This window comes from Gekko japonicus, unplaced genomic scaffold (assembly GCF_001447785.1).
Source record: "Gekko japonicus isolate JY-2015 unplaced genomic scaffold, Gekko_japonicus_V1.1 scaffold135, whole genome shotgun sequence".
NCBI lineage: Eukaryota > Metazoa > Chordata > Lepidosauria > Squamata > Gekkonidae > Gekko > Gekko japonicus.
Genome location: NW_015175359.1, coordinates 132,118 through 153,284, shown reverse-complemented (window position 1 = coordinate 153,284; position 21,167 = coordinate 132,118). Strand labels below are relative to the sequence as shown.

The window sequence follows — 21,167 nt, the reverse complement described above, 5'->3', positions numbered from 1 at the left end:
CAAAACCACCTATAAACATTTCTTGCCTTGAAAACCCTACATGGTTGCCATAAGTAAGCTGTGACTTGATGAAAAATCAAACAAACACTCCCCCCCCCCCGATCATTGACACAAACATCAACACCATTGGGGGCGTCTTGGCTCAGAAATTTCATATTACTCTGCCCCAGAACAGCATGTCAATGTAGCTTTTCAGTCTTCTGCTGTTGTGTTGCTATTTATCAGCTCACCTACTGCTTCATTATCATCGCAGGCAGACATTTCCTATTCTAAGCATGTGCATTTCCCCCCCTCTTCTTATGCCCACAGTTTTGGAAGATGCAGACATGGTTGATTCTGATACCAACAAACCTGCGATACGATTGGCTGCAGGTGGCATGGCTTGCCGATAGGCCTGGAGAAAGATGCCCTCTTCTTTTAAAACAGGCTTAATGTGTGGGAAAAGGCAGCTGAAGCTTTTCGTAGCACTGAGCGAAATAACATCCTATTAAGCCTCTTTAAAAGGGCAGGACATTTTTTTCTCTCCAGGCTTGTTGGCAACTGTATATACACAATCTCAAGGACAGCTTTTGCTGACCACAGCATCTACCTGATGCCCCTGATGACTGGTTGTTTACTGCCATGTAATCCACTGTCCTGACCTGGATGGCCCAGGCTAGCCAAGCAGGGTCAGGCCTGGTCAGTACTTGGATGGGAGACCACCAAGGACATCCAGGGTTGGTATGCAGAGGCCGGCAATTGCAAACCACCTTGGAACATCTCTTGCCCTGAAACCCCAACGCTGTCACCATAAGTCAGCTGTGACTTGATGGCTCTTTCCACCACCACCACCACCACCACCACCACCACCACCATGTAGTCCACATAAAGCCAAAGGAGGGTGTTGGGGGATGGGGTTTTCAGAGCATCTGGTCTGAATTAGGCAGTCTCAGATTGTCTTCCATTCATGTTATGCAATGAGACATGTCTTTAACTGAAATGGAACTGATTTCAGCCTAGGAGGACAAACCCATTAGGATACACCCACTGAACCAACGTTTTTACAGTCACGCATCAGTATTTTAACCACATACTTCATTGTTGAATCTAGAAATAAAAGACATCATTTGTGTGATGTAAGTTACATCCCAGCCATTGGGTGAAATATATGGAACTGGTTTATGATTGTAATTTCCTGTTTATTGTGCTTCTGCTTTGTCTATGGTCCAAATTTTAGTTGTTTGGTTCTTATTTGCCTTTTATTTTTGGTGCTTCATTGCTGGTGCATTCACTGGGGTATAAATTTCTGCACTCCAGCAGCAAGTAACAAATAAACCTCTCTCCCTCACCCCTTCCAGTTTCTTTGTAAGGCTCTTGTATATTGTGCGCACGAACAGAAAAACTGTGCTTCATAACGTAGGCAATGCAATAAAATAAAAATCTTAGGGACTCTCCGGCAACCACCCAGCTCCACACACCTCCTTGGATGGAGTAAAAAAGTGAAAAGATTTTCTAAACATCGATACCCCCTGCTCCTAGCCTCCGCCCCTCCCTTGCAACCCCATCCAGCCGTACGCACGCATGCTGTAAAAAGAAAACTTTCCAGCGCTTGAAAAGCCTCTTGGACGCGTGACCATGGCAACAGAACGTTGTGCTGCTCGTCTCCGTAGCAACGGGCAGGCGGGGCTCGCGCGGCTTCTGGGAGAAAGGTTAGCAAGCTGTCGGCTTCCTCGGACCTTTGCAACAAGCTGGACGGGGGCGGGTGTGTGTGAGAAGTTGGCACTTTGGCTGAGTGAGGAACGATGGCTTCGGATTTGGAGGCTGCGTGCGGCTTTCAACCACAAGCTGCTGCTAGTGTAAGAATGGCGAGGGGAGGGGGCAACAGGGCTGCTGCCTGCGACGCAGTTGATGCTTGAGAGAAGCGGGGTGGAGAGAAACCTGTGGCACAGGAGCGCCTTGGTGTGTGTGCGGCCCATCAGAGGAATCTTATGCGCGCAGGGCCCAAGCATCATCTCTCTGGGCCCCGGAACACACGTGGAACGCGGCACCGCCCTTCCCTGGCCGCTCGTGATACCATCCGATTTAAATCGTGTCGTCAGTAATGAAAGAAAGAAATCTGAAAGAAAAAAGAAAATGTTTTGTGAAATGATAGAAATAGATCATCTCAGGGTAATGTGTTTGCAGGCCTAATGGTAAAAGCGTGCTGCTGCCGCCCAATCACAACTAAGTAATGGGGAGGCGACCCCATTGTGAAATGATAGAAATAGATCATCTCAGGTTAATGTGTTTGCAGGCCTCATGGTAAAGGGTGCTGCCGCCGCCCAATCACAACTAAGTCATGGGGAGGCGACGGAGTTCCACCTCCGAGGGTTTTCAAGGCAAGAGATGAGCAGAGGTGGTTTTCCATTGCCTTCCTCGGCATGGCGCCCCTGGCGAGATGCTAGGCTTGCTGGCCTCCTCCCAGCAAAGTTTACCCATACCTCCACTCCACTCCCTCTTATGCTTGTGTGCCAGATGCACAGTTATCCAAAATTAAGCCTCACTATGTTTTATTTATTTAAATATTTTACTTCACTTATGATCGACCTTTCTCCAAAATGGGGACCAAATGCAGCTGACATTGTTCTCCTGGGGATCCCCTGGAATTACAGCTCATTCCCAGACTACAGAGATCAGTCCCCCTGGAGAAAAGGGATGCTTTGGAGGATGGACTCTATGGCATTGCACCCCACTGAGGTCCCTGTCCTTCCCAGGCTCCATCCCCAAATCGCTAGACGTTTCCTAACTTGGATCTGGCAACCCTACCCCCCACCCCCCACCAGAGTCCATCCTCCATTTTGGAGAAACCCCACCAGCAGCACAGAGCAAGCCAGTCTGCACCTGGGATGGTCTATTTGGCCTAAGAGATTTCCGTGCTCTTCAAACACATATACATTCAAGAAAAAAAGAAAGAAACTGGCTAATATGGAGTCAGGACATTTGGTCCATCTGGCTCAGCATAAAGAGCAGCTCTCCAGAGTACATCCCAGCCCCAGCAGCCAAGATTCCTTTTAAACAGGAGGTTGAATATGGGGCCTTCCTGCCTTGGAAAGAGGTGATCTGCTGCTGCAAGTCACCTGTAGCCCACAAAATGTCTGTCGTGATCACTCTGCCCATTTTTTAAGATGCCATAGGACTCCTCTTCCTTTCTGCTGCAGCAGACATGGCTCCCGCCCTGGAATAAGATCATCGGTCAACTTACTGGCAGCAGCTCTTTGGGTTCTTTGGTACTTCACAGCCTTGCTGCCTAAAAACCATTTCAAACCAACAGATGCCTGGGCGTAAATGCTGGGACTTTCAGCAACTATAAGCATGCAACCTCCACACCCTGAGGCTGCAGTCTAATGCCCATCAGAAACAAACCTCACTAAATATAACTTTGAAAGCTTTTGCTGGACAACTGTATGTACAAACACATTGCCAGTGCTGTGCAGGGTTTATAGTGTCAGGCTACTGTCAGGCCCAGGTTTGAATCCCCACTCAGCCATGGAAGTTCACTGGGTGGACGCCACTGTTCTCTCTAAGCTGTGGAGTCGTGTGAGCAAAAATTCTACTTTGTGAGCTACTGGCATTAAAGTTGTGAGCAAGCACTTTGGGTACTGCATAAATTAGTTTGCTCTGGAGCCATCCTTCCAGAGCTAGGACAAAAATGTGTGAGCCGGAGGCTAAAAAATTGTGAGCTAGCTCACACTAACCCAGCTTAGAGGGAACACTGGGGCCAGTCTCAAACTCTTGGCCTAACCTACCTCATATGTGATGGCAGCAAATGTCATAAATTACTTGCATTTTGTCTCCCCTGCCTTATAGAGATGTTGTAAGCTCTATTGAGATCAGATGGGTGTGTTTCTTCGAAACAAAATATGCTATATATAGGCTAAGTGTAATTATTTAGAGTATCATCACTCCCACTAATATACTGGATGTGCCTAACACCAGTCTTGTTTGCAGGTTCATGCATTCATCCACATCAGCTTATTTTCCAGCATGTTATGATTGGGTAGCTGAACATGTGACCTGACTTCACCGACCATCATTGCATGGGAGATTATATGGAAGTTCTGTTTGTGGTGTTAAACCTGGGACAGCCCATTCATGCATGGAAGCCTTCACGACATGTGTGAACATACGAAGCTTCCTTATGAAGATTCAGACCACCAGCAGCTCTTCAGTGGCTGTGGCAGAGAAACGTTTGAGTTCAGTGCATTGGAAATTGATAGCAGTTACCTCCAAAAGTGCACACCAAAGCGAAGGTTGATGTGACCCTTGTACATTTGTTCCAGGAAAATCCCTGAAAAAGAAGATGACCTTTTGCCTGCTGGTTGCTGCCTGCTGGAGAAACGGAGAGAACTGGCAGAGGTGGAACAAGCTCTGTCAGCCCAGAAAGAGGTAATTGCGCCACTGGCCTGAGCTTGTTAAAGGAACTAGGATGAAAAGAGTCTATGATGCAGACTTCCATTGTTAATGGATGTGCATGAATTCTTCTGTGTGTACAGCAATCAAGGTTCTTTGGCTGAAGTGCAAGATCTGCATTGGTAGAGCTCTGCCCTAATTCTCCCTGAAAATCCATTGTCATATGTTTTCTCTAGTGCAAGGTTGTCCTGGCCTCCTGTCGTTTGGTGAAGGTGCTGACAATTGAGTTAGAAATCCCTACCAACCCTTTCGAGTGCTAAAATCCCCAGAGTTTTCTGAGAAGGAATGACTATTAAAGCAGTGATGTAAATATACTGTACAGGTGCATCAAGTATGGATGCTTGGCATTTTTTCATACAGTCTAGTATTGAAAAAGTGAACATGAGAAAGAAGTGCCATGTGCACAGCATCCCAGACTAAAGCAGCATTTGCAGTCCCTCCAATAGCTTAATGTTTCTTGCAAACTTTTGGATGGTACTGGCATTACCAGTGGACTGCAAACCCCCACCACCACCATCTTGTCCTGTTCTTGTGCCATTAATAACTGACCTCTGAGCAGATCTTTGATAGTGAAGGTTTCATAGCTTGCTTGCTAATGTCTGCGCATGAACAGGAATGCTAGCATTTCAAAGGCTTAAAAGGCTTTGTATACATTAAGTTGATATAACGCCTTTTGGGAGGTAGATCTTTCTACATTCTGTATTCTTTAAATTTTACCAAAAATACAAATAAGACAAAACATTTTAAAATACATATGACTGAACTCTATCCTGAATGTTGTTCTGAAACAATAATGTACACTGTCCCATCTTTCAAGTAATCTGTCCACATAAACGTGTATCTTTCCAGCTTCTACCGTTGTTTACTCACAAGAGTGGCTTTCCAAATCCAATGAAACTGTCAGTCACAGCTTTCAGACAACACAGCAGAATAACCTTGGGATTCAGTGTCATTTAATACCCTCAGATTCCGCAGATCAAACTCAGTACATTGGGACAAAAAATCCTGACTTCAAGTATAATGGGGTCTGAACTTGCTGAAACTGAGAGGAAAAAAGATTTTGGGGTTGTAGTGGATAGCTCAATGAAAATTAGAAATCCCTATCAGTGTGCTGCAGTAGTGAATAAGGCAAACTCTGTGGTATGGATTATTAGGAAAGAGATTGAAGATGAAGATAAAATGACCAATATTATAATACCCGTATATAAATCTATGGTGTGACCTCATTTGGAATACTGTGTACGGTTCTGGTCACCATTTCTAAACAAAACCCACAGAGCTGGAGAAAGTACAGAGGAGGGTCACTAAGATGATGAGGGGGTTGGAGCACCTTCCCTATGAGGAAAAGCTGAGGAGTCTGGGGTTTTTCCGTTTAGAAAAGAGATGACTAAGCGGGGACACGATAGAGGTTTATAAAATTATGTAAGGGGTGAAGAGAGTGGACAAAGAGAATTTTTTCTCCTTCACCCAAAATAGAACTCGAGGGCATCCGATGAAGCTGATGGGCAGTAGGTTCAGGAAGGACAAAAGGAAATACTACTTTACACAGAGAGTGATTAAAATGTGGAATTCGCTGCCAGAGGATCGCAGGGCTCTTTTTGTAGCAGGAACTCCTTTGCATATTAGGCGACACACCCCTAATGTAGCCAATCCTCCAAGAGCTTACAGTAGCCCCTGTAAGAAGAGCTCTGTAAGTTCTTTGAGGATTGGCTATATTAGGGGTGTGTTGCCTAATATGCAAAGGAGTTCCTGCTACAAATAGAACCCTGAATGTATGGCCACAGGCATACACAGCTTTAAAAGGGGATAAGATTCATGGAGAAGAGGTCTATCAGTGGCTACCAGCCATGTGGCCTGAGGGAAACCTCCACATCCAGAGGTGCCCTCCAGAGGAATGGTTGGCTACTGTGTAAGACGTGATGCTGGACTAGATGGACCTCTGATCTGATCCAGCAGGGCTCTTATGTTCTTATGATGTGAATACTGAATACAAGGACCAGAACACATGCAGCAAATCTGCATGTGCAGGTTGACTTCTCCAGCATATTACTTTGAGGTCCTTTAAATCTAACAAACAAACAAACCTCTATAATATTACAGACGGCAGAGTAAGGCTTAGAGTGAATGACTTACCTAAGGCTACTTTGGGAATTCATGAGAGAGGCAAGATCTGAACTGGGGACCTTCCTGATTTGTAGGTCCGTCTCTCACTTTGCAGTCGTAAGCATGTATAAACAGAATTGTAACATTGCATTCAACCGGACTTAGTCTATGGTAAATGTGCATCCTTAGGCTTTGTTGTAGACCAGTTCTTATGCTGCAGTTAAAAGCACGGCTACGATGGCAGGCTGAAAAGTTGGCTGCTTCACTGTTGCAGAATATACATACCATTTTTAAAAAAATAAAAAAACAAGGGCTGAGCAGTATGTAGCCTTCTCCTTGCTGACAGATGTTCCTTTTGTAGGAGTTCCAGATGAAGATGGAGAGGCTGCAGCATCGTCAGCAGGAGCTGGAGAGCAAGGAAAAGCAGCTCAAAGAAGCGGTCTTGAAGTTTGACAAGTTCCTGAAGGTCTGGAGGCATCGGAGCAGGGGTCAGCTGATGTTGCCAGATGCTCTAGAGTGGGGTGAAGGCTACTTGCACTGAGGGTGGAGAGAGGAGATTTGGGGGGGGGGGACTGAAGCAGCAGAGACTGAAATAGTCTAAAAGCGACAAGACTAAATGTATGTACCTTAATGATTTCTTTTTTAAATGTTAAAGTTCTTGCCAGTCATTCCTGTGGATTTATTGCATTCATATCTCCCCCTCCCCCCTTCTTCCTAGGAGCTCGAGATAGCATCAATAGGGTCTCCCATCCAGGTTCGGGAATTATACATGGAGCAGCAGGCTACATGTTAAGTTTCCCTAGCGGGACAAATAGTGGCTCCCTGAGGTCATATCAGCTCAGGAAGACATTACAGGTGGGAAGGCTTAAGTCTCTTCTCCCTGGGAACCATGGTCCCAATTGGAATTGGACCCTCATTAACCGGAGAATTTAAGTTTCAACATGCAGCTCCCAGTCTCTGGACATGCCCAGTTCAGAAGGATGTAGGGCCTACCCGTAAACAACGTAACTTGTATTCATGCCCTAATATATGTAAGAGAGAGGATAGAAACTTATTTTCCCCCTCATAAAATCTGAAAATCCAGGAAAAGAGTCTGGGGTGTTGCTCAGGGGCTCTGTCTTCCTTCTACCGGAATAACTACATCCAGGATTGCTAATTTATCGGACCTCATCAATAGCTGAGCCTTTAACAAAAGCTTGCTGTGCAGGTGTTAGAAAAGAATCCTAGTGAGATCTCAGAATTAAATCATGTTTTTGTCAATGGTGCTTACTGCCAGGGAAGTCTGTTTGGGATTGCAGCCTTAATAACTTAGTCTTTGCATGACCGCTTACCTACTGCAGCAGATCAAGCTGCCTTGAAAGGGCAGGACTACAGAAGCCAGTTCAAAAGTTGGGTTTTTCTTTGAACTATAAAGTTGGCAATCAGTGTCTGCCTGTACCTCTGTAATCTCAGTTGGAAACAATTCAGAAACCTTGTAAGCTATGCTTTCACATGATCTTTTAAGAACATAAGAAGAGGCCTGCAGGCTTCAGACCAAAGGTCCATCTAATCCAGCATCCTGTTTCCCATAGAAACCACCCCAATGTTTCCAACAAAACTCACAAGCAAGGCATGAAGGCATCGGCTTTCCTCTGTAGTGTGTGTTTACTTCACATACAACAGAGGTACACTGCAACTGTTTAGCTATTATGGCAAATCACTTTTGCTTAATATAGTAAAGAATAAAAATTTGTTTACCAAAAAAAATATAGTAAAGAAATAGAATGTCTGTCAAAGGTTGTCTAATCCTTTTAGGGATCCTGTAGTGATTCTTTTGATGACCCTTTAGGGATCTAGGCTAGTGAGGACCTAGTGATCCTTTTGGAAATCTAGTGATCGTCATCACATACTGTGGCAGTGAGTTTCATTAGTTAGTCATCACACGAAGTATTCAGCCATCCACGCATAGAGGTTTTGCAGCGTTCTTCCCTGTTCTTACAGCTCCTTCCACCCCTCAGGAAGATCATTTGGGTTGTGAGATCTTTGCATAGAAACACTCGTGGAGGTTAATGGATGGGAATGATGAGGGTTGAATCAACCCCTTTCCCTAATGGAATGGTGCTGGCCCTTTCTCACTCCATGACACACACACCCCAGCCATGCAATTATTCCACTGCATGGATCTTGCAACCTTTGGAGGAATCTTTCTGCGGGTCAGAAGGGGCTGCAGGAACTGAGAGGAATGTGAGAAAACTCTGCTTTCTGAGGACGGAGCAGTAGGATACAGGCCAATGCCTCCTTTTGAAGAAAGGAGAAGGGAGGACAGGAAGGGTTGCATCAGTGCTTAGTTCTTGTGGCCCTTTCTTACACACCCAGGTAAATGCTGATCTCCACTTTGGGGTCAGGAAGCAATTGTTCTCCAGGCCAGTTTGGCTGGGGATCCTGGAGGTTTTTTTGTCATCTGGGCATGGAGCAGGGGTCACTGGGGGCGGGAGGGGGGTATTTGTGAATCTCCTGCATTGTGCAGGGGGTTGGACTAGATGACCCTGGAGGTCCCTTCCAATTCTATGATTCTGTGATTGCCGCTGTCACCAATCTGTTTGATTCAGTGATTCTTGTTTTGATGAAATGATTACTTCTTCATATGAAGCCACTGCTCAGGGCTGTTGAACCACCATGTGGAAGGGTGGGGTCAGGGAAAACATGACATGACCTCACATTCCCCCTCCTGTAGGACAGCGATGCCAAACGCAGCCGGGCCCTGCGGAAAGCTGAGGAAGAGCAGCAACAAGCGGCCCAGAGAGGAGTGGAAGTGGAACACCTTCGGCAGGAAACAGCCCGGCTGCTCTCCTTGAAGGAGAAGCTGCAGCAGCGTCTTGAGGCCCACAAGGCCTTTCCTGAATACCTGCAAAAAGTTGTAGACAAGGCAGAGCAGGTGAGCGAGCTGAGTGGGGGAGCCTGAACTATGATGCCTGAAGAGAAACCCTGAAATAATTTTTTTAGTGCAACCCAAGGTCTGCGGCCAGGAGCTCTGTAGCTGATGGGTATTTTTACTCCTTAAGCTCTGTAACAGATGCCAGGTGGTACCACTGGCCTGTAACGGGTAGTGCCAGTCAGTGAGCAGCTGACCATGTATAGAGCACTGCAGGTGCAGCCCTGGTGCCTCCATTGCTGCCTCTTCCCCTCTTTACCAGCAACAGAGGCTCTAGTCCTCTGAGCATACTCCTCCACAAGCACCACTGGTTTAGCTCCCAGACGACCAGACCCAGCAGTGCTGGCCAGTACCTCCGTGGCTTGCTTCAGTGGTAAGCAGCACGGCCTACTGTGCTACTGTTCAGCACACCATCTACCCCAGTCCAATGCATTCATTTGTTACACAGCCTCTAGCGGCCCAAAAGAAGGGTGCCAGCAGGGCGGGCGGGCAATGCTTTGCTGCCCACACCAGGTTCCAAGTGATGGCACCATTTTCTTATATTCTTGGTGACCCAGGAAATGAAAGAAGTGCCTGCCAGGTTCAGGAGCCACCCCACGCCCCTTGAGTGCAAGTCTAAGTCCTTACGCACTTGAGCATTCTGGCTGTCACAAGTTGAAGTGAATTGAGGGGACTGGTGTCTGTTATCTCAGGAGAATGACCGCATACCTGCTGTCTGTTTTATTGTTGCTCCCCCACCCCAGTTTCAGGAAATCCCAGAGCTGATCAGCCGTTTCCAGACACTAATTGCCACCCAGGCCAAGTTGATACAGAGGGAGCTTGTGAATCGTGAAGCCATGGAAGAGGAACATGCCCGCCTGCAGAAATACGTGGAGGAGAGCAGCAACCAGATCTTGCGGCAAAACAACCAGATTGCACAGCTGCAGGCCCAGCTGGAACAGGCCCAGATCAGGGTTCACGAAGGGGTAGGCCGACTCTACCTAGGTTGCTTCCGCATTGAACCTTTGCTCCAGTCTGGCATCCCAACCGTAGCTGGTTTTTTGGAGCATCCACACAACACCGTTTAATCAGAGGGTTCCGAGCCTTTGGCTCTTGGCTGGCAACTGGCAGGAAGCTTGGGGGAGTGGAGATGGGTGGAAATGGAGTTTTGGGATGACACTTCCGGCTGCACAGCTGGAAGTGACGTCAGTGTGTTGCTCAACACTCTAGTGGTCCCCTAAATCTCTGTTGTAAAAATCACAGATATCAGGGAAATTGCTAGAGTGTCACACAGTGTAGTGATGTCACTTCCAGATTCCGAGGTAGAAGTGATGTTGCAGCATCTTTTGACCCATTTTTTCCTCCATCTCTCCATTGAGCACTGGCGGGGGGACATTGTAGCAGCACTGGTAGGGGCCCCCCCACTGGCACCAGGCATCTGGCAACTCTACCTAGTCTTCTGCCCTCCATGTTTCCCCGTTGCTTTGCTGTGGTCTGGTTTGATGTGATCTTTTAGAAAGACTGTGCCTTCCCACACTGTGTGGATAGGAAGATACACATTTTTGAAGGTTCCTCCCACTTTGGCCCCATTTTCTTTGCATAAACCCCCTGAGACCACCCTTTCCCCCTGTGCCACTGTCTGGAGGGCTTTTTCAGGCTTCCTTTCCAAAACCAGCAGTTGCTTGATTGCTGCAGCAGAATAACGTTACAACGATCTACAGCCACAATCAACTTCTCCAGAGGTAACAATGGGTCAGAATCCTAGGGAATAGTGTCATAGGGTAGGAGAACTGACTGGGTCTGGAGCGGGGAGGGGTGTAAATTAAAGCCTGGGTTGGATCCGCATCAAACCTGCCAGGAGCTTTTCCCCCGGCCCTCTTGCCGCTTAGCAGTTTGTTAGGAGCACTGGTCTGCTGGAATGCAGCCATGGCTAGTTTTCCAGAGCTCTCCATTGCATTGTTCAAACAGCTGAGGGGCAAAGGGCCATCGGAGTATGGGAGCGGCCCATGGCTGGCTCACTCTTGCTTGTGAGGGTTCTGAGCTGGACGGGACCTCTTCCTGTTCCCCGTGTTGGCAGTGGAAAGCTCTGGCATCCAACCGAATGGCCTCCAAAGCAGGCAAAGACACACACACGGCCCTCAGGCTGAAAATGTTGCCCATTCCTGGCCTGTCGTGTGGGGGAATCCTAGGACTGGTGCTTGTTGATGGATAAAGTCTCTGTTTCTCACATAACTGCATAGCAGGCAAAAACCAGCAGCTATAGCTTCTCCTGTGACTGAATATTGCGGCTTCGTTAATGGCTTTCTACCTGTGAGAGTTATTGCTGGCACAGGGCCTCTGTTTTTTAAACGCGCCCCCCCCCCACAATACAGCAGCTTTGGGCATACTAGGATGCACCCCGGGAGGTAAATTGCAAGCAGCAGTGTTCTTACCGGACTCCCTGTTCTGTGACTTTCTCTGCAGGAGTCCGTCTGGAACAGAATCCAGAACACAGCTGCTGAGAAGACCTTGGAGGTGGGGCAGATCAAGCTGGCGGCTTTGAACCTCTTCCAGATGGTGGCCAAGCACAGGAAACTGCCGGCCAATGTGGCCCAAGAGGACACAGAAGCTCAACTGGATGCGGTCAGTGTCAGTCCTACTCTGCAGGAGGGCCCGTTGTTCACTTCTGATCCTCTTCAGCGACCATCTATTTCATTGCACAAATGAACAGTTTGAAAAGGTCTTGAGTAACAGAGCTGGAAGAGAGTCCTGCCTCGGATGCTAGGCAGCTGTTCCCAGTCAGGAGAGCTCAAGACAGACCTGCAGTTTGGTTCACTGCATGCTCGGTACATGTACGCAAGCTCTTCCTCACGATTACTCTCAGGGACAGCTTTAGAGAGCTGTGTGCTCTGTGCCCCCCCTAGTATGCCCCCCCATTTCTGCACCCAATTCAAATCTTGCACCCTGTATAAATTCCTCAAAGCAAGCATGCTTGTGTGGTCATTTTGTATAATTAATTCTGCTTTTGCTGACAGGGTTGGGAGGGGTAGCTGTTCAGGACACCAAATTCTGGAAATCATATTTCAAGCCATGGGAGATTGTTTTCAGGCACTTTGCTAGGTTTTGAACATAAATCTTGCTAGGTTTTGAACTTTTTGCTAGGTTTTGAACATAAATCAGGCATAGACAATTGACTTCCGGGCATATTTGCAGAACGTTAAGGGCTGGGAACTTGCAGTCATTTTTACCCAGAAGGGGCTGTGGCTCAGTGGTAATGCCTGTACTTTGGATGTAGACGGTCGCAGGTTCAGTCCCTGGTAGGGTTACCAGATATCCTCTTTTTTTTTTGGTGTGCATTCTCTTTTGGGCTCATTTTAAAAAACTGATGAAAATGTCCTTTTTGGGGGCTGGGAGGTTAGGGATATTCCTAACTAGTAGCACTTATCACATCTTAAATAGTAGGGGTATTTAAAATGAGATTTGTCATTGTGATCACTTGTTAGAAGCTGTCAGTCGGGAAATATGTCCTCTCTTTTGCTCTTGAAAATATGGTAACCCTCGTCCCTGGGATTGCCTGAGAAGCAGAGAGAGCTGTCCCCATTCAGAACAGACAGTACTGAGCCATTCAGAGGCTGGGTGGTGGAGCAGTTTTGAGTGTCATGCCAGCATCTGGGATTTCCAAGGGTGACCATGGGCCAGTCAACTCTGTCTCTCAGCCTAACCTATCTTGCAAGGGTAAGGATACAATGGGGAGCAGAGTACCTTAATAGTCTTATAGACAGATACAGTACTAAGGTAGGTGAACCAGTTGTCTGACAGTATAAAGAATCTTCATATGTTTCTACAAGAAAGCATATTTTGTAGGATCCAAGATACGTACTCAGTGTCTCTAAGTAGCCCTGACCTGGATGGCCTGGGCTAGTATGATCTCATCAGATCTCAGAAGCTAAGCAGGGTCAGCCCTGGTTAGTATTTGGATGGGAGACCACCAAGGAAAACAGGGTCATGATGTGGATGAAAACGATGGCAAACCACCCTTGAATGCCTCTTGCCTTGAAAACCCTATGGGTTTGGCATAAGTGGTAACTTGATGGGCAAAAATAAATAAATAAAATCCACAAGTGCCCATGTAACTGAAGGCTGCAAATTATTTATTTAGCAGATGCAAAATAATGTATTAATATTATTCATAAACAAGTGCAGCCTCCTCAGAGACCTGCAAAAGGTGGCTCGCAAAATAATATAAAACAAGATAAAACAAAAATAATTAAAATTAGCAAAGTTTTAAAAACAGCCACTGAAAACCCACAGCAAAAAAAGCAGGCAGAATATAAAACACACAGCAGCCTAAGTGACCCATTTAATAGTCCTCAGACTAGAAGCAGATTATAAAAGCAGATTTAAAAATAGGAACCCCCTAATTAAAAAGAAATGTTTTCGTATAGCACCTAAAAGAGTGGCGTAAGCGACAGGTGAGTCTCAAGGGAGAGAATACTCAGCAGGTGAAGTGCTGCCACTGAAAAAGCCACGTCTCTAATTGCTCAGGCAGAGGCTACTGTTTGTTCAAGACTTGTAGGTGGCACTGTTCCCATTTTACAGATGTATTAGATGTACTGAACCATCAGACCACATGCTAGAAGAGTTTTCTGGTTATATGGCTGGAGACATCTGTAGATTCTACCCAGGTAGCATACATTTACAAATACATGTTACTACAATTCATCTAGGTCAAGCTGTGTATGGTAGATTTAATCAACATGCTGGCTGACTTCCGTAAAGGGGATCCACCATCAGTTCCTCAGCCTGAGCGGACAGCAACACCTCAGTCTGAGCTCAACAAGACATATCCAACGTCTAGGTGAGTAGACACATCAGCTGCTCCCGTATCTGCCAGTATGCAAGTCATCTCAACAGAAAACAACAGCCGATTGTCTGCAGTGCACAGCCTGTTCTTTAAATTATATGGAGTCAGGGAAGACCTGCAATTTGCAAGGCTGTGTAGTTATTGATAGAACTGTGGGTAGGGAAATGTTCTGTGGAAGCACAGAAGACTAAGGATTCAGCTTTGAAGGAATTTCAGCTTTTATCTTGATGGTTACCCCCAAAGAACAACCCAGTTACTTTTGACTTCAGAAGTAACTTATGAAAACTGAGAGGAATATTTGGGACGTACTGTTGCTTACCTGACCAAAACTCTGAGGTGATCTTGAAATGGGAAATAAGGGACACACTCAGAAGAGAACATCTTGTAATCGTGGATGATTTGAACTACCCTCATATTAAAGGTTTAATAGTTATTTTAGATTTTATTATTAGATTGTTTACCATTCTGGGAGTCAGTTGTCGATGGAAAGTATTTCAATCATGTCCTCCCTCACTGTTTTAGTTTTTGTAACATCCAGCCTGCTAAAGAGTGTACTCAATGCTTGCATACTTTTTATGTTACTTGGCTGGTTCTACTAAAAAGTATTATGTAGATAGCATTCTTGATTTTGGAATTTGCTTTTGGACCAGTACAGCTGTAAACAACTTGTTTATACCACAGGACTGAAAAGTAGTAAAAGTAATGAAGATTTTAAAAAGGGAGAATCTGAGAAATTACAGGCCACTTAATGTAACATCAGCTCCTAGTAACTTGATAGGAACAGTTAAAGAAGAACAAGCCTGGTCAATGCATTGGCATGGCTTCTGCAAAGGGCCGCCTCACCAATGGTTGGAATTCTTCAAGAAGGTTTATCCACAAATATGTGCATAAGGATGAGTCAGCAGATGTTATGAGCTCCTACAGTAGTTTTGGAAAGTTTCTCATCAAAGGATCCCAAGTAAACTTAGCAGTCATGGGATAAGAGAATGGGATTTAGAGAAAGAATCCATTGTTAGTTCTCAAACTGGAAGGTTCTGACTCTTCACAGAAAGGGTTGATCAATGGGCAACCTTGAAAAAATTCCATTCAGCCCACTCTGAACACCTTTTCTTCTCTAGTGGGTCAGGTGTCTTCTCAAACTGGAAGGTTCTGACTCTTCACAGGAAGGGTTGATTAATGGGCAACCTTGAACAAATTCCATTCAGCCCACTCTGAATTCAGAACACCTTCTCTAGTGGGTCAGGTGACTCCCAGAAACCTGGGCTGGAGACAAACATTTAAGTTTAAGCAGCTACTTGTGTTTAAGCAGCCATGTTATAGAAGATAGTGTACGCGATCTGTTAACAATGTCCTTCTGTTTTCTACCCAGGACAACTACGTCACTCTCTACACAAAAGACTAAATGGACACCAACCTGACATCAAAAATGGCTACGTTTAGAAATCACTGGTAGAACCATTTTGATTTCCCAGGATGCACTGTTACAGACTCTGCCACCATTCTTAAAAGAATTTCAACTGCTGAATTAGAACTGATCAGGAAATGTTGTATTCACCAGGGCCTGAATTTAAAATGAGGTATTTCTTTCCCTCTACAGGTCTTCATCATCTTAGCCAAACTAGGAACACTGTGTTATCACAAGGCTTATGTTGAATATACTTGAGTTTGCCAAAAGTATTCTGGATTCCAGTGTTGTAAAATGCTGTTTGTAATAGCAAAAATGTTAAGCATGTTCAGGGGGGATTACTGGGAAGAAAGGCAGCATATACGTTTATTAAAGAGCAACAGATATCTCAGATTGAAGCCCACTTAATTTCTTTCATTGGCAATTAAGAGGCCCTTAGGCACAATGTAATTTTTACAGTTCATACTAGGAATTTGGTGCTGTGGTGGACAGGGGCAGGGAGAGACCCAGATTCACATATCCATTCACCCATGAAGCTCACTTGGGTGACTCCAGCTAGTCCCTTAGCCTAACCTACTTCACAGTGTTGTTGCAAGGATAAAATAGGGAGACACCACTCCAAGCTCTTTGCAGGAAAAAGGAGGTTAAGAAACAGGTAATAGATATCAGCGTACAAGATTCCTGCTTTCATATGTTGCCACAGTAGCAGAGGGCCAAATCAAATGGAAGAAATGACCCATAAAGGGATGCAGGAGCCAGGCCTTTCAGGTCTACTCTGATTTTGGGATCCCAAACGTTTAGCTGCTTTTGTGTCTGGGTCATCTTAAGGATAGCCTCGTTTTTGGAGGAAGAAAGTGATAGCAGACCCCAAGACAAAGAGAAGGCAGCACTTGCCAGGCCAGAAGACCAAGACAGGAGGAGTGTATCGGAATACACAAGCTGTGTGGGAGGACGAATTGGCTGGGGTTACTCTTCCATTTAAGAAACAGACCCTTTGTGCTTCTAAAATGTGCCCCCTCCCCCAAGTCAGATGGCCTCAGCGCATTTCCAGCTGTTTAGGATTCATTTGATAAAACGTTGCTATTATTCTGGGTGCTGATTTCTCCCTGAAGAGTAATTAAATTTAAAACTGAGCCGCTTATAAACTTCTGATGGACCTAGCCTCTCAACTTCTCTATACAGGCCAGTGGGGCAAGCAGAGATAATACTAAAAGTTATCACCAAGAAAGTGCCAGGATCATTCCTGAGCAACAACAACCATTTTTGCTGCTCCCACACTCTAGTTTATAGGTCATTTTCTCATGGTGAGAGTCACAAGGCCACGGGATCAAAGTGGGATGCACAGGCAGCCAAGGAAGGGCCTTTGTTCTGCAAAACCGTAAAGGGAAGAACTGTACCAGAACCGTACTGAATCCTGCTGGCTGAACCTATGGGAATGCACACAGCTGAAAATAATTGTGTGCATGTCTGTGTGTGGGGACTTCTCATGTCAGCTCCACCCATGCAGCTGGCTCAGGACAGGATCAGTGTAGTGGGATGTCTGCCAAGCACCACAGCCTGGCAGAGCCTTCCCTCCTCATTGGCCAGAGACATTTTGCCCATGTTCTTCTGCCAAGAAATACATTACCTCAGTGGCCCTCATAGTCTGTGGGACAATCTCCCATTTCCATGGTGCAAAGGTGCTGGAGAAAGTGAAGCAGCCGTTCCGATACCCTTTAACTTCTACTCAGAAGCCACGGAATAAGGGGAGACCAGGTGCACAGAAGGCTGACAGAATAGAGGAGAACGAAACGGGGGTGGATTTGACTGGTAAGTCAAAGTGGGACATCTTGGCTATGCAGACGCCTCCCGCATTCAGAGCCAGTCCAAGCAGCTGGCATGACTGTGATGGCCAACTATGTCGTTTCACCTGCTCAACAGCTTCACTTACATTAGCACCCTCTTAATCTGCTATCGTAGCCTTAAATATGCTACTAGTGGCAAAAGACCTTATTCTATGCCTGCAGTTGAGATTCTCCAAAGTCCAAACTAACCCTTCAGCCGAACTTAGTGCGGACACCCGATCGGCATAGCCCGCTGCGGCCCAGAACTCCTGAGCTCATGCGATCTGTCACTCCTGCCTCCTCGTTCTGATCTTTTGCCTCCATAGGAACAATAGGAACCAGAAGGCGGTCATCCTTGTTCCGTCGTCAGTGGTGAGATATGTTGTAAGAATAATCATGCTTTGGGCCATTTGGGCCAAAATTGTAACAAGCAAATTGAAGGAACTGCACAAAATGTAATCTCTTACCAAGCTGCTATTTGAAGCCATGTTTAAAATAAAACTCTTAAAAATTACAGATGCATCTGAGTCTTTTCCTTTGCCAATGACAAGTCCACTTATAAATACAGAGCATAACCAAAAAGGTCCCGCTCGCTAAGCCAAGTAGTGTAAGCTGAGAGAAAAACAGCTAACACCGCATATAGTGAAACTCCTCTTGTTCTTGCTACAGACACTGGGTTCGGGTCAAGTACTTTGCTGGCCTCAACACCCAACTGGCAAATTGTGCTTGGCTAGGCCAAGACCCACGAGATCCAGGCTTGTTCTAAATCCAGGTCAGAAAACAGAGAAGACCAAACACTGAGGGGAAATATTATTCCAAACTGACTGGCACAAGGACAGGAGATGCAGAAAGGCTTCAAGGGGACTCAGGGCTCGATGGGTGGGGAGAACCATTTCAGACACATTAGTCGTCAACAAAGCTTTTAGAAACATTTAATGTTTCCCACCAAACCCAGAGTTTGCCCATAATCAGGCAGGTGCAGAAAGCCTGCTGTCCTCCTGTCACACCCCTACATCCTCTTCCGCAGCTTGCCTTTCTTGAAGCTTCCACGCCCAAAAGCGCTCTGGCGGAGCTCTTGGACGTGCTGGCGGTTGCGGGACTTCAAGCGTTTGAGTGCCCCGCTCTGCAGGAAGCGCTGCTTTGCTGTTTTCTTCCGAAGTTTGAGGATCTGCTGCTTGGTTCTCAGTTCAGAGCGAGCCTTAGTCTCCTGGGAGGCATGGCGGCCTTGGGAAGAAGGCAAAGGGCGTGCCCCTAAAAAGGAAGTCACGTGATCAGGTTACAAAGCATCCCCTCCTGTAATCTGGGTCAGCCTTGTCCCTTAAAGACAGAGCTCCCGGTCATCTGCTTGTAATGGTCTTATAAAAGGGTTTTTTTCCTGGAGAAAGCGGTAAGGTTCACAAGATACAGACATACATGGTGCAGACATACAAACACACACATCTTTTAGAAGGTTCACAAGATACAGACATACATGGTGTAGACATACAAACACACACACACATCCTTTAATGATGGCCCTTGCAGTCAGTTTCCGGGAAGTCAGTGGATTTCAAATTATGTCCTGGGGTGTCTCAATGAGAGCATCAATAGAAGGAAAGCCTTGGTGAACACCAGCCGGCTCATGGCTATGAAACACCCCCCACCATGTGGAGTGGCAGGAAAACACTGGATGTATTCAAGGACACACACCTTAGCACAGTGGTGAGACCCAACGGACTTGGCCAATGGGTCACTTAGGCAAAACAAAATTCTCCACTGTGCTCAGTTACCTGTGCTGGGTTCCCCCAACACGCAAACTGGCGCAGAAAGGATTCCCTGAAAAGATCTTGAAAAACTACTGAACCAACCATCCACTTGTTTCCTGCCACTTCTTCCCTCGGCCACCCCAATCTTTAGCTCCCCCATCCCCAATTTGTACTTGTGGATCAGCAAACTTTCTGGAACAGAAGGGGCACAGTAGGAGTCTGCAGTATGTATAAAAAGGTAAAGGTTCCCTTGCTCGAAAGCCAGTCAACTCCGACTCTAGGGTTGCGGTGCTCATCTCCGTTTCAAAGCCGAAGAGCCAGCGCTGTCCGAAGACGTTTCTGTGGTCATGTGGCCAGCATAACTAAACACCAAGGCACACAGAATGCTGTTACCTTCCCACTGAAGTGGTACCTATTTATCTACTTGCAATTTCTTGCTTTCGAACTGCTAGGTTGGCAGGAGCTGGAACTACAGACGGGAGCTCACTCCGTCATGCGGCACACTCGGGTCTTGAACTGCTGAACTACCGACCTTCCACAGCCAGCAGTTCAGCGTCTTAACCACTTGAGCCACCGCAGCTCAAGTATGTATGGGGGTGGGCGAAATCGCCACTTTGTTTTTTGGAATGTGTGACTGAATACAGGCCGCGAAGTTTAGAATATCAAATAGGGAAACATTCAAATATACCAGTGCCCGGCCTGCAGTACGAAGCTATAACATTCTCTACATTATGACTTGAGGCACAGACAGGAGAACCTGTGAGACCCAGCCCGTGCAGCCCCGCTCACCTCTGCCTTTCTGTTTCTTTCCTCTTCTTGGCTCTCCTTCGGCCTCCGAGTCAGAGCCGCGCTCGTCGATCTTGTTTCTCTTTTTCCATTTCTCGTAACTGCAGGAGCGCATTCAGGAAGCTTAACATTCCGGACCCTTCCTGAGCAGCATTGATAGCTCATTAAGACTTGCCAGGGCATCTTTTAATCTCATTTAAAAGGTCTTTGGAGATGGCCCTCGGCAGTGGCAGAGATGTGCCCTGCATACTGAAGGCCCCAGGCACCTTCCCTGGCACCTCCATTTAGAAAGGATCACGGATGTGAGGAAATGCCTTTCTCGGCCTGTAACCCCGGGGAGCCGCTGTCAATCAAAGCAGACAACTTGTAGTTAGACCGGCCGAATGCCATAAAGGCAGCTTCAAGTATTTAAAAGGAACGGCAGGGGAGGCTGCTCTGCTCTCTCCTCAGCCCCCATGCAACCAACCGAGGCTGTGGGTGTGAAGAAGAGGGGGGCTGCAGTCTTCTGTACAAGTTGCCCATCCTGCCCCCAGGCATTAAGGAGGAAGCTATTTGCCATCCCTCACCACACAGGTCATATTGCCTCAGCTATGTGGACGCTGCTGCTGTGGTAGCGTCTTTGATAACAGACTCTTCACCTGTGACTGAGGGCTTTTTGTGATGGTTACTGTGTGTGTGTGTGTGTATGCCTGGAAGTCATGGTTGACTTCTGGTGACCCCTAGTGGGGCTCGGACATTTCAGAGAGGTGGCTGGCTATTGTCTGCCTCTGCGTCCCAGCCCTGGTGTTCTTTGGAGGTCTCCCTTCCAAGTACTTGCTAGGGTCGGCCCTGCTTCGCTTCCAAGATCTGGCTTGCCTGGGCTATCCGGGTCAGGGTGTAAGTGGGGGCTTTTGATGCGTTGGGGCTGAACAGGAGACACCAGGATGCCTACCTCAGAAGGGCAGTCCTCCCACTGTAAGAAATCCTACCCAACCACGCATGGTCTAATTGGCTAAAATCTACACATGAACAAAGAATATTCCTGAGGAAACTAAAGCACTCTTCGGTTTTAGGGTGAGGTGTGGCAGGTGCCACAGCTTCAGAAGGGACATTCCTTCCCGTGTCAAGACGAAAGAGGAAGTGTCCCTCCTATAAAGCATTCCTG

General features: G+C 46.6%; 2 protein-coding genes across 2 annotated transcripts in view; one reads left to right on the top strand and one right to left on the bottom strand.

The window, feature by feature from the left end:
• Positions 1 to 1,614: 1,614 nt before the first annotated feature.
• On the top strand, positions 1,615 to 18,258 carry CFAP73 (cilia and flagella associated protein 73). The gene is made up of 8 exons (XM_015425293.1): positions 1,615 to 1,835; positions 4,299 to 4,404; positions 6,893 to 6,997; positions 9,245 to 9,445; positions 10,186 to 10,407; positions 11,885 to 12,043; positions 14,128 to 14,258; positions 18,162 to 18,258. The coding sequence occupies exons 1-8, from the start codon at positions 1,615 to 1,617 to the stop codon at positions 18,256 to 18,258; spliced, it is 1,242 nt and encodes a 413-aa protein (XP_015280779.1).
• Positions 18,259 to 18,291: 33 nt separating this feature from the next.
• DDX54 (DEAD-box helicase 54) overlaps positions 18,292 to 21,167 on the bottom strand; it is a 27,530-nt gene continuing 24,654 nt past the window's right edge. The window contains 2 exon segments of the mRNA XM_015425292.1: positions 18,292 to 18,743; positions 20,027 to 20,124. Coding sequence (XP_015280778.1) covers positions 18,502 to 18,743; positions 20,027 to 20,124 — 340 coding nt within the window. The 3' untranslated portion in view covers positions 18,292 to 18,501.

What these genes read in the sequence shown, in the direction of transcription:
- CFAP73 (XM_015425293.1), top strand. Translation starts at nt 1,615, where the DNA reads ATGGCAACAGAACGTTGTGCTGCTCGTCTCCGTAGCAACGGGCAGGCG. An exon ending in AGATCAGGGTTCACGAAGGG is followed by an intron (nt 10,408 to 11,884) that starts GTAGGCCGACTC and finishes CTTTCTCTGCAG; the next exon opens with GAGTCCGTCTGGAACAGAAT. An exon ending in AAGACATATCCAACGTCTAG is followed by an intron (nt 14,259 to 18,161) that starts GTGAGTAGACAC and finishes TTCTTGCTACAG; the next exon opens with ACACTGGGTTCGGGTCAAGT.